The following is a 12,254-nucleotide window of genomic DNA, read 5'->3' on the forward strand; positions in this document are numbered from 1 at the left end:
TCATCCCATCTTCAGACTCAATTTTCAGACTGCAGGTAATTAAAGTAGTGGCTCTCTTTTTCACAAGCTGTAATGATGTCTGTGATCCAGAGTGATAACAGTTAGCACTTAAGAAAATGGACTGTTGCAAAGGAGTGAATGTTTTTCTCAGGCTGTTCTCATCTCTCAAACTGTGGGATAGTCCTGGCTCATATGAATTAGTTCTCATATGTCCTTTAACAGGGATGAATTTATTCATCTGTCACATAAAAATGTTCAGTATGTTCCAACAAATGCCAGTGCTGCTCCAGGTGCAGTGTATGGCTCTGCAGCTGAAAATACTGTAAAGAAATAATTGATGTCACTTGTTAAGTTGCAGTCTGGTCAGAAATGTTGAAGTACTATTTTCAAATTGTATGAAGTGTGTAAAGAACCCAGGACACAGTTTCTTCATGGTGAGCTCTGGAGTTACTGCTGGGCAGGAGGACTGCTTTGGTTTGGTTTGGCATTGGAGGAAATACATAGTTCCGATTCCAGGTGAATATAATACGGAAGATAACTGTCACAGTTTTGACTGAAAAACACACTACTGGGAAACTCAGTTTCTTCTGAAAGCAAATGGTTCTGCCCGATGAGGACTGTTCTATTTCCTCTGTAAAATAAAGAAACAAGGAGCTGATATAAATTGTAGCCTTTGGAAAACGCAAACAGCTTTGGTCAAAGTCACGTAGCTTAGATAAGTAAATGTTCATGTTCTTTCTATGGCAAGAGGCTCCCTGTTGCTGATTATGTTCTCCTATAAGCTGGTCATTCTGTTTTAATATTTTACTATTCTTGTCTATCTGATGATTCATCTCAAGTTGTGAGTATGATGTTACATCTTATTTTCAAATGGTGGTACTTTTAGTAGCTATGGATAATGAGATGGAGATTTCACTTCTGAAGTTATGGTGGGATGATATTGCCATGACCAGGGCTAGAGGAAAGCTGTTGAATTTATAAGGCCTCTGTTTTCTGATATATGGAAAAGAAAAACAAAATCTGATTGCACAGGTAAACTGACGTGGACTAATTGAATATGTATCTGTAGTTTAAGTACCCCAGTCAATGGTTTAACACGGTTTGGTATGGTATAGAGGATCTTAGAAAACAAAATCCTTATTACTATCTTCAACACTTTAGTGATGCTTAACATTCAATGCATAGAGAGTATTGTTGGAAATGACCATGTCTAAGTGAAAGTACATCATATGCTGCTGTAATCTCTTTGGTGGAAGAAGAGTTCATTATGTTGTCACTCTTTAGGCAACTCCCAGACTTAAATTAGCTTTGTTACTGTGGCTGTTCTTGCTAGGTAGATGATCCTGGCTGATTTGCTTACTGTTGCTTTCTGGCTTACAAATGTTATTCCATGATGTGTGGTTGACTGAATTTTGTTGCAAGTGAGTAGAGCAATGAAATAAAATATTTTACTAGGTCCATTTTAGGCATTTGTGGGAACATTTTCACACTAATGCATCTCCATTTAATATTTAACTGAATAACTTGCTCTCTAACACTTTCTCCTTTTCTTATTTATGATAGATCTTCAAACAACAGCTTTTTCACGTAACTGGACAAAAGTGGAGAAGATATGGCCAGTTCAGCCCGAGAACATCTGCTTTTTGTGCGGCGTCGCAACCCACAGCTACGATATACTCTGAGCCCAGAGAACCTGCAGAGTTTGGCATCTCAGAGCACCATGGCTGAGAACATGAACTTGCAGCGTGCCAACAGCGACACTGACTTAGTGACTTCGGATAGCAGGTCTAGTTTGACAGCCAGTATGTACGAATATACCTTGGGGCAATCGCAGAACCTCATAATTTTCTGGGATATTAAGGAAGAAGTAGATCCAACTGACTGGATAGGACTTTATCACATAGGTAGGTCAGAACCATATTGTAATATTTCCGTGTGATTTCTGTTCTTTGACACTTTGTATTTCCTTTTCTGGTGTGTGTTCTAGCATACTACATAATTAATCCAAAGGTAAAGTTGAGGTAAGACTGCAGAGAATTACCTTGGATTTCTCTTTGCTTTTCTTAGTTCCATAAACTGTGTAAAAACATAGTTCTAATTAAAGCAGATCTGGTTCCAGAATGACTTACCAGATGATGAAATGCATTCTCCTTAAACAGCAAATGTGCATCAGGTTTCTTGTTTTTAGCTTTGCTGGTGGCTGACTTACAGGCTGGAAAATTGGGACTACCGTATTCATCATGTAACTCGACATGCTTACAATCTAATGTTTATACAGGTTTTTTTGACAAGTGAGTTCTTATCATTTGTGAAAAGGTATTTTGTTTAAGTTTTTTATTTAGTAGACCTGAACGTGCCTATTCTGAAGGAGTGAGAATTTCCTGTTCTTAGAGAATGAAATCCTTTTATGTGCTTTTTTGTGATGTTCAGGCTATTTTATAGGAGGGAGCTGGAAAGAGCTGTAGACTGGCATGCACAGGCATGTGGGCAGAGTGTGCTTGAGCAAATGATGTAGCTGCAAAAGAGTGGATCAATAGGTCAAAGCAATTGGTGCTGAGACCCTAGCATGAGCAGCATATTTGGGCTGGGATTTCCGGTACAGTACCTTAGATCCAAACATCCCTGCTGCATGTGCGATTTGGAGGTGTGTTGGAAGGACATTCTGTATGTCCCACTAGGAACTGGAGCATACCTAGTGGGTAGCTGTAGTGGCACATGGGGTTTAGTCTGTGATTCTCAAGGAATCCAGTTCACGGGCACTGAAATTACTCTCTGAATCTTGCCAGTGCACAATAAGTGGGACTGATCAGTTGATCTGTTTCAAAATTGCACTGCTTCTCTGAATCTAATTACTAATGCAGAAAGGGACTGTCACCTCAACCTGCCAAAAATCAGGTATAGCTGAAATTGGTGGAAACAGATCTGACCACTGGAGTTGTGTCCATGCTGGGACTAAGCTTTGTGCAATGAAATCGGTCTCAGCAGGATTTTGGAGAGATGTTTTCTGTGCCAGGTTTTTCTAAGATGTTCTATCTCTGCATCACTTAATCACAGAATCATACAATTGTTTGGTTGGAAAGGACCTTTAAGATCATCAAGTCCAGCTGTTATCATAGCACGTTACATGCCATGTAGATGGTGTTTCCAGTTCCATTCTTTTTTTTTCTGATACTATTTACAGCATTACTGCAGCTCCACAAACTGGACAGTACTGGCTTTTCCACTGCTTACCTGGATACATAAGCTCTATTGGCATTGCAGCATGAGCCACATTTTCTCATGAAACAAACTGTGTATATGTGCTAACATTTAAGCCACCTAAATGAAGTGTCTCCATAATTAACAGAAACTAGTCTTCCCAGCAGCATTAGCAACTGCAGCATGGTCTGTGCTGTAAAATGCACAGGCTTCTAAATGGAGATTAAACATTCTGATTTAAATACATTAAGAGGTTCATCTTGATAAAGGTTTGACACCCCTTCCCATTGTTTTGATCTTTTTATTGATTCACAGAACTTTGGATTGGCATTCAAGATGCTAAAGTACAACAACTTTCTGTAAAAGGCTCATTAGTTCTTATTGTAGGCTGTAAGTTATTTTTGTCCTACTTCCATGATTAGAAATATTTCTACTTTCAGTCTGTGGAGCCCCTAAAATACAAAACGATGTTAAGTTACTACATGGTAATAATCTTGTAAGGAACAGCCAAATTTGCAGCCTTCTTGGGCCCAAAACCTCCATCATGTTGCTGTGTAATAACTAGAATGTTTAGAATGTTTGATTATGCTGGGTTCTTGTTTTCTTGGTATATGATGAAAGATGCAGGAACTCATTCACACTGAGCTTTTGTCTCTTCTGCCCCTTGAAATCCGTGAGTGCTGGTAAGAGTTTTGTTACTGATTTAAATTAGATCTGAGCAGAGTCTTTTCTTTAAGACTTGTTCCATCGTTCTGAATGATGGAACTGCACACTTTACAACAGGGAGGTAAGAATATATTCAGCCTGATAGGCATGTGTGTCTTATCTTTGATTAAGGTTTATTTGATAAACTCTTTCAAGTGTGTAGCATCAGTTAAAAATAAAAAAGATAAATATTGTAAGAGTACGACCTAAAACTTAAATTTGCAAAAGTTTATGGACATAGCTTAGGTAAGTTAAACCCCACAGGTTATATGTGATATGTATGATACATGATTTTCAGTAGGTTGAGGTTATTCCTCCTGTTCTTTCTTTAAAATGAAAACCATTGAACTTAAGAAGTTGCTCTTCTCTGACACTCCCTCCTGAAGGCAGCGAAATTTGTGTGTGGTCACTAACAGCAGACAGTGCTGGGCTGTGCCAGCATACTGCTGTATCTCCAGTATTCCCCTATCTCTTCCAATAAAGCACCACTGGTCAATGAGCTAGGAACAGAAAAAGGCAAGTATTTTAAAAAAGAACACGTTGCACAACCAGAAGTACAGCCCTGTGGCTTTTTAAAAAAACAATTAACTGTAATAAAACTGGATCAATGTTTTCGTGAGGGGAAAAAAGTGTCTGTAAATTCTGTAAAGGAAGAGAAAGTTAAATTCTAAAAATCAGCATAATTCTGAGCTCAGGCGTTAGTACAGAGAGATTTGGCAAAGGTCTGAAACAAGCCAGATACATTTTCACTTCAAATTAATTTCATAGAATATATCCATTATAAGACAATTGAAAATGATACACTGGGAAACTCTCTTGCTTGTTCATTTATTAATTTATTTTATTAGTTCTCTGTCATTAGTTTTCTATCATGGGAAATAAGTTACTTCTGTGCTTCTGTGTGTGGTTAAAACTGCAGTGGCTCACTAGGAATCCCACCCAACTTACCAAATCCCTTTCTTCTCAAGAGTCTGACTACAAACCAGTGTGCACATTCACCCAGACCCTGGTTGCTGCAGCAGGTCACAAGAGTGTCAGAAATCAAAGTCACAGCCTTTACTACCAGGTCATTTGCAGACCATTGGCTTACACTGTAATAGATGGAGCTTTTTCTAGTGCAGTACAACTTCAGTGACGTGTTTGGCTTGCTAATTGGCAACGGAAATAGATGTTATCTTTTAAAAAAGAGAAAAGTCTGAGGGGAGAAAGAATTATCTTATTCTGAAGGACTGATTATTTTCTTTTTAAATACATGTAATTTTTTTTCCAGACCTTTTTTTTTTTAAAGTGGAAAGGGAAGTTATAAACTAACAAACACTTTGTAGAAAAGACTGCATATTTTATTAGACAATAATTCAGTATAATGTCCTCAGGATACTCCTCTGCGGTAAATTTTGGTCTTTCATCTTCAAATACAAGAAGTTGAACCTAACTGGAAAATTCTACATAGCTCTGCATCACTAAATTAATGTTTAGATTTTCTAGAATTTTGAATTTTAAGGAATGTTTCTAGATATGTGTGAGTTTGCTGGTTTTAGTATCACATTAGTTTCTTCTGTTTCATCACTACCTACAGCTAAAATGTGATCTGTTTCCTAGTTGAGGGGCTGCTTTGCATAAAGTGTCTTTTTATTTTCTAGTGTATTCCTAAGGATTACAAGAAGAAAAGTGTATGTGAGGAACACAGTGTATCCTGTAAAGGCAAACAATTTTTTTTTTTCTGGCTATTTCTGCTTTTTGTACTGTCTGAACTCTTAAAAGTATCAGTAGCATCTCTTGAACAGTCTTGTCCATAGAGCTTTCTGAAGAAGCTTTTTAGCTTGAGAGGTGAGATGTGTGGAGAATGTAAATGATACATCTATAAAAACACAGAAAAGTGTCCTGGTGAGACTACATGGAAGAGAGGAATGTTACTCATGAGTCTTGGCTGCTCTTCAGGTAAATCAGTTAAGCATTCTAAGTGAAATTGTCAAATCAGAAGTACAGGTTTATTGTTCTGAATTCAGCTTTCAGCTTTGCCTAGGGTGAGCATCTCATTTCTTCTTCAGGACAGGTTATGCGGGTTGTCACTTGAAAGTGATAAGCTGTGATGAAATTCAGAGAGAGGGCTTTTTAGTAGAGGTGTTTTACGTAAGCTTACTCTGAACAGTAAGGTACAATTTTCAGTCTTTCTGTCCTTATGAGAAAGAAGGAAGACATTAATTATCTCAATCTCTGAATTTTTTTAAGAGCTAAACTAGAATTTAAACTGAAAATATTTTTCATGGTTTTTTTAAGTGGTAGAGGATTACAGGATTTAACAGCAACGTTTTACATTCTACTAGACCCATGAAGTTTTCTTGTCCAGTACTGAGCCAGCTTTTGCTCTGTTCATGCATGTTTTCAAACGTTCTTCCAAGCAATATTTAAGCTATTGGAGTTTACAAGCATTTTTTTTCTCTAATCAAAAGGAGTCTCAATCTTTCTATGGCTAGAGTGGTCAGGTTCTGAAGACCTGTGGTGAGTAAGGCTGTGCAAAGTATTGGACCCAGCTGGAATCAAGGAAAAGAAATGGATATTGAGTTTGAAGGTACTATGAGACATCCCATTTTTCTTGCTATTGTGTTATTGTATCAACAGAGAATCAGGACTTCCTTGGAAAGCAAGAAATGTTCAAGAAGATGAGCAGTTGGACTCTCCACTGCTCATGGGATGCTGAGTGAAGTGGTATCTTGATGAGTTTTATGGGTTGCCATGAAGCCTTATACTCAAAAAAAATCAGAACAAAAAAAATATAATAAAAACTCAGGAGAGAGACACAGACCCTACTTTTTGTTCAAATAGATTAACTCCCATGGCCAAGTTGCCCAGGTTGGCCTATTTTTGTCCTAATTTACGGAGTCCTATTTGTGTCCTAATTTACAGAGTCCTATTTATGAGATGCATGCCCTTATTCTAGAGATTCTTAGCACATTTAAAGTGTTGGCTATCAAAGGTGGTTCTATTTATTTCCATCAGCTGCTTTTCACAGCCTGCTTGGCTTTCTGTTAGACCTACAGTATGGATCCCCAATAGCATTACAGAAATCAAAACAAAACTGATGGAAAGTTATGTAGGGCAACTTAGATAGGATCTAGGCTTATACTAAGCCTCCTAGGGTAATGGAGCTTGGAGCTTTTCCATTTCAGGTCAGACAAGATTAAAAGGAAAAAAAAGCTTTCACATGATCTGCCTTTAAAACATGTAAAATAGTGGCTTACATTAGACAGAGAGATTATAAAATGTTAAAACATACTTTATTCCCAGAAGATTTTGCTGATTTCCACTACAGGAAAACAAATAAAATAATAAGTTTATTATCTTCCAGAGAAGTCTGATTATTCACTTGATTTTTTTTTCCTTCCTGTTTCAGCATTGAGTGCTTTTCTGTCCTTTAAAATCTATGCAGTGCTGTTAATGTTTATTGACTAGCAGTATTAATTTGTGATTACTCCTCATTTTGGCTGCTGGTAAAGCCTGCAAACTATGGGCTTGATTTCTCATGGAGTTGGTCTTTACTCAGCTGGCTCTGCAGTAAAGTATTTGGCTTTGGGTTCCAGGAGGCTGGTGCTGTGCCACTTGTCATCAACCACTGGGGATTTGGGTTTTTTTCTATTATATCATCTGAATATCTAAGAACTGTGATGGTTTTGTTACCTTAAAAAAAATAAAAATAAATTAAAAAAAAGGACTAACTATGGCTGTGAAGCTCTTCAAGAGCCTTTGCTGTGCATGTTGAGATGTGGGTGAAACTCTCACTGGGGCTGTATGCTTAAGTAACAAAGCAAACAAAGCAAAATTCAGTTGACAAACTCAAGCTCTCTCCTGTAAAACTACTTTTTATGTTGGTCTGCATCTGGGATTGGTGCTAGTCTGTGTCTTTCTCATGGTATTTGTGATAAGCAAAAGTTTGTGGAAAAAGCTGCCTTGATATACCTCCTTTGCTGGTGACTTTGTGATATTTAGGGAAAGGCCACCTCTTGAGTGGGCTAGTGTGAAGTGAAGGCAGTCTAATATGGGAATTGTATCCCCAAATCATATGTGATGAAACTTACAGTCATTTAAAAAATAAATAAATCTGTAACAAACAAAGGGTCTTCAGAAGCTTTCCTTCCAGGTACTGCATTTCAGTCTTATTCTTTTCTTCCTAGGTCCTGACCCACATGCAAAGCTACTTTTCCCCCAACGCAGAATTTGGTACTTTCTTCTTCTCAGTTTTGAGCTAAAAATACTGCTCAAAAATCAGTGTCTATTAGCATGATACCGTCTGTTTACTGCAAAAGTTACAAGACAGGAACAGGAGGTACTTTCTCTGTGTCATTTCATTCCATGCAGCAGATACTTCAAAAAGATACACTTATTACATTAAAAAATGTTAATTATATTTTTTTAAGAAGAAAAAACTTCCCTGCTAAAAAATAAAACCAAAATCTAAAGTCTTGTAGGGTGATACTTTGGTCTGGAAGAAGTTCAAGTTGTGACCGAGAAGTCTTGCTAGAACATCCCAACTGCCCAGTTAATTGTGTTTTTTAGGTTTTTGAGATAGCCCTGACCTGAAAACCAGACAAATGTAGCTGCAGGGGGGACACTTTCAACTGTGTTGTCAGTATATTTCCACTGCAAGAGGTTTTGGCATGACAATATTTATAATCCTCTGGATGGAAAGGAGTTTGCTCCCCACCATGCATTTTTGATGTAAGTGGCTGTTGTGACAGATGGGAAGATGGCAGATAGGAACACTGGGTAATGGAAAACTGTACATTTCTGAATTTGCAGTATTCCATTTTACCATAAAACTGCCTTGTATTACGTTGGGTTTTTATTTGTTTGAAGGAGGTTGGATTTCATTTTTATTTTTCTTTTTAAACAAATTTCCTGAATAGTTTTCTACCATCAATTCAGGTTGTCATTCGGTATTTTCAAAATAATTTGGGAAAAACAGTACTCCAAATCACTGAGATTGAAAAAGTAGTTGCATTAATTAATCTATTGATTTGTTTAATGGAAGTAATAGATTGTGGATTAGTTTTGCATTATGCACAGTGTTAGAATTCCTCCTGTAAATTTTTTATGAAGTTCTTGGCTCCATCATCTGCATGGATTTATCAATGACTATAAGATTTTGAATTAATTGACAAGTGTTGGAAGCTGAGTGTATATCATAAGGACATGACTGATATAGTTAAAACCAGTGGCACTTAAAAAGATGAGAAACACATACTAGGACTCTGAAACTAATGCCGTATTGGTAGCTATGTTTAATATGAACTTTTAATATATGCTGATATTGGATACACAGGTTCTTAAATTATAACTGGAGGATGTTACTGAAGGGGCTAATATTGGTCTTGATAGATCTAGCAAAGATCATCAAGATGTATCTTTCAGCTTCTACTATTTGTGTAATAAAAAAGATACAGAAAATGGCCAGACCTGACCATCTTGGACCAGCTGTGGTACGTAAAATTTTTCATCTGGGCCTGAGCAGTACCCAGCCCTCTTACAATTTGCCAGTTTGGCATAAGAGAGGTACTGATGTGGGGTGAAGATGCTACAAGAGTACAGTTAAGCCAACTATGCTTCTGCTTAGCTGGCTTTTACTTCTTGGGATAAACAAAGCTTACAAATGTCTGCATTGGCAGCATTTCTTCTCTGTTTGCTCAGCAGCATCCAGGACTCCATTGCTTTCACTCTGGTGGGCAGCCAATTCCCAGGGAAGCAAATCCCATGCTTCAGAGCTTTGTTTCAAGGTCTGGTCATACTCTCTTAATGAGATCTGTTTCTTTGTCTAGCAGTCATTCAGTGTTAATGTCTAACTGTTCAGTCTTCAGTTATATTTCAAGTCAGTAATCACTCATCCCATTGCTAATGTCTCAGTAGTCCTTGGAAGTTTATAAAAATTAGTAAAAAGGCCTGACCTTGGGAATAAATTGATCCTTTTTAGCCCAATGTGCACTAATACAAAAAGTGAATCTACAGTTTACATAAAAATAAAATAGTGGTTTCCCCTGTGCTGTAGTAAGGAGAAAAAGAAAATATACAACATATACTTTGCCTGGGAGAAGCAAAGTGAGTACTATATAGTGTTAACTAAATGTAAAGGAGCTTATTTTGAAAATGTATAGACTATATTCAAAATAATTTGCATAGATACGCAAGTACATAATGAGATCATATGGGAAATGGACAAAGGATATTTATTCTTAAAGGACGTATTACAGAATGCAGTTTCAGCTTGATGTCTTCTTTCATGTCTCTGTTAACATCAAGCCCTCTTTAACTGTACACAGAAGTTGGATGGATACAGGTCACACTGGTTTCTAGTTTTCTTACAGAAAGTGTAATAAAACATTCTGTTGTGTTTTTTTTTGCTGACAATAATTCTCTGATTGTTGCTATTTATCTGCCATTAGAAGTTTTCATTAATGGATATGGCATGAACTGTCATGCTCCGTGAAATGCTTCCTTCCTTGAGAATTTAAACTTTATCTGATGGTCAGAAATATGGTTCACATGAATGGAGTCGTGCTTGAGGATAATTTTTGACAGATTAAAACTGAAAGCTTGGACTTAATAGGTGTCATTCATGAAGAGAACTAAAACTGAAGGCATTCAGTGCCTTTCAAGATCAGGACCTTAATCAATGTTTTATCTTTGCCATCAAATATGGAAGTGCTTTCTGGTTATGAAGCTAGTTAAGCTTAAATGAGTTTGGCTTTATGAGATGAAATATGCATAGAAAAACATTATAGTGCAATAGCAGGCATATACTGTTGTCACTGAGGTAAATATCCAGTAATGACTGTATAAAAAATAAAAATAAAAATCCTTGTATGTTCACTGTAGTTTAATTTGTATATAGAGTTTCATGCATGACATAGTTCAGCAGATGGGAACCTGAAGGGAGAGGGGAAGTTCAAGAGAAGTTTTTCAAGGTAGATGCATCTCTGAATTTTAGTAAGCTTACAGACAGGCAGTTGCTTTCAAGATACTGAATAAGGATGTAACAATCTACCAAAGTCAGCAATGAATAAGATTTTAATAGTTGTTGATAGGGAAGTACTTAATGTACAGGCAACACCACTCTTTTTAATGTATTAAAAAATACATGTGTTTTAATACATTTTAAAATACATTGTAATACATTTTAAATGTAAAAATACATTTTAATGTATTACAAAAGTGGAAGAGTCTTCTGTTTAGCTAGGGCTGAACCACCGATTACTTTGGGTAGGTTATTTTGTACTCAAGAATATTCACTAATGTCATGGTAATCTTGTAGGTATGTTTTCACCAAGAAACTCCAGTTATTGTGAACAAATTGAAGCTATGATTGGGGTGGTTGAGAACTGCATTTGGCTAAAACTAGTGTGTTTGATTCATCAAAGATGAGAAAAAAATACAGTTTAAATATATTTGATTTCCAAATAATGGAGCAGAACTAACTCATTCCTTAGGGAATGCCACCTAGCATTACTCCTGTTCTCGTTTTGCTTGGACAAAGGCTGAACTACTTCATTCTGTAAATGAACTTTCTGCTAAGAAGCTACATAACCTAAAATACATTTTTTATATTTTTTTCTTGTCTTTTTTGGGAGGGGGGACATACATTTGCTTACATTCAGTGTGATTTTTATTAGTATTTTTTTACACCTCCCCTCCCAAATTCTACTCCTGCTCCTTCCACTCAGTTTCCTTTCATGGAATTTCTGTGGAAATAACATCAAAATTTAGATTTATGACATTCTGAGTACTGCAAACAAACAATTTTGAAGTAGGAAATTATTAATTCCTCCCCCTGTCCCCTTTCATCTCCACACACTCTTTAGTTTTGCTTCTGTTGGTCTGGGGACTCTATACACCTTCTCACTCAGGCTCTCTTTCTGCCTTTCTACTTCTCATATTTTTAACTGTATTTCTTTTGCGTTAAGGTGAGGGAGAGTCTAGATGGGAGAAATCATTAAGATGATCCAGAAGTTGAACGTGACTCGCCCAAGTGAAAACTAGCACTTCCTTGCTCTGAAAAAACCCCCTCGACTTCTAGAGTAGTTTTGAATTGCATCTAATTTAGTAATCTTTTTCCTTTTGGACACTTGCTGATGGGACTTGCTGTGCAGCCGAGCGCTGTGGCAGGAGGCGGTGTGAGGCTGTTCCTCCTCCTCTGCTGAGCAGTGGCTGTAACTGGGAGCTGCAGTGTGAAACTAGGTCATTAGAAGAGGAGTTGGAGCTTGGCTTTCCTGTATGAGATAAAAGCTTTGAAACAATGAAATGTTTCTGGATGTTGGGACTGGTATGTTAAGAATTTGTGTATGATGGAGGAGTTAGTGGATTGC

The 12,254-nt window shown here is 37.1% G+C and overlaps 1 protein-coding gene across 1 annotated transcript in view; it reads left to right on the forward strand.

The window, feature by feature from the left end:
• The first annotated feature begins 1,612 nt into the window (after window positions 1-1,612).
• Window positions 1,613-12,254, forward strand: part of HECW2 (HECT, C2 and WW domain containing E3 ubiquitin protein ligase 2) — a 103,602-nt gene continuing 92,960 nt past the window's right edge. The window contains exon 1 of the mRNA XM_010007368.1: window positions 1,613-1,904. Within this exon, the coding sequence (XP_010005670.1) occupies window positions 1,613-1,904 (292 nt within the window). The remainder of the gene's footprint in view (window positions 1,905-12,254) is intronic.

The sequence above is a fragment of the Chaetura pelagica genome, unplaced genomic scaffold (assembly GCF_000747805.2).
Source record: "Chaetura pelagica isolate M959 unplaced genomic scaffold, ChaPel_1.0 scaffold21, whole genome shotgun sequence".
Lineage (NCBI taxonomy): Eukaryota > Metazoa > Chordata > Aves > Apodiformes > Apodidae > Chaetura > Chaetura pelagica.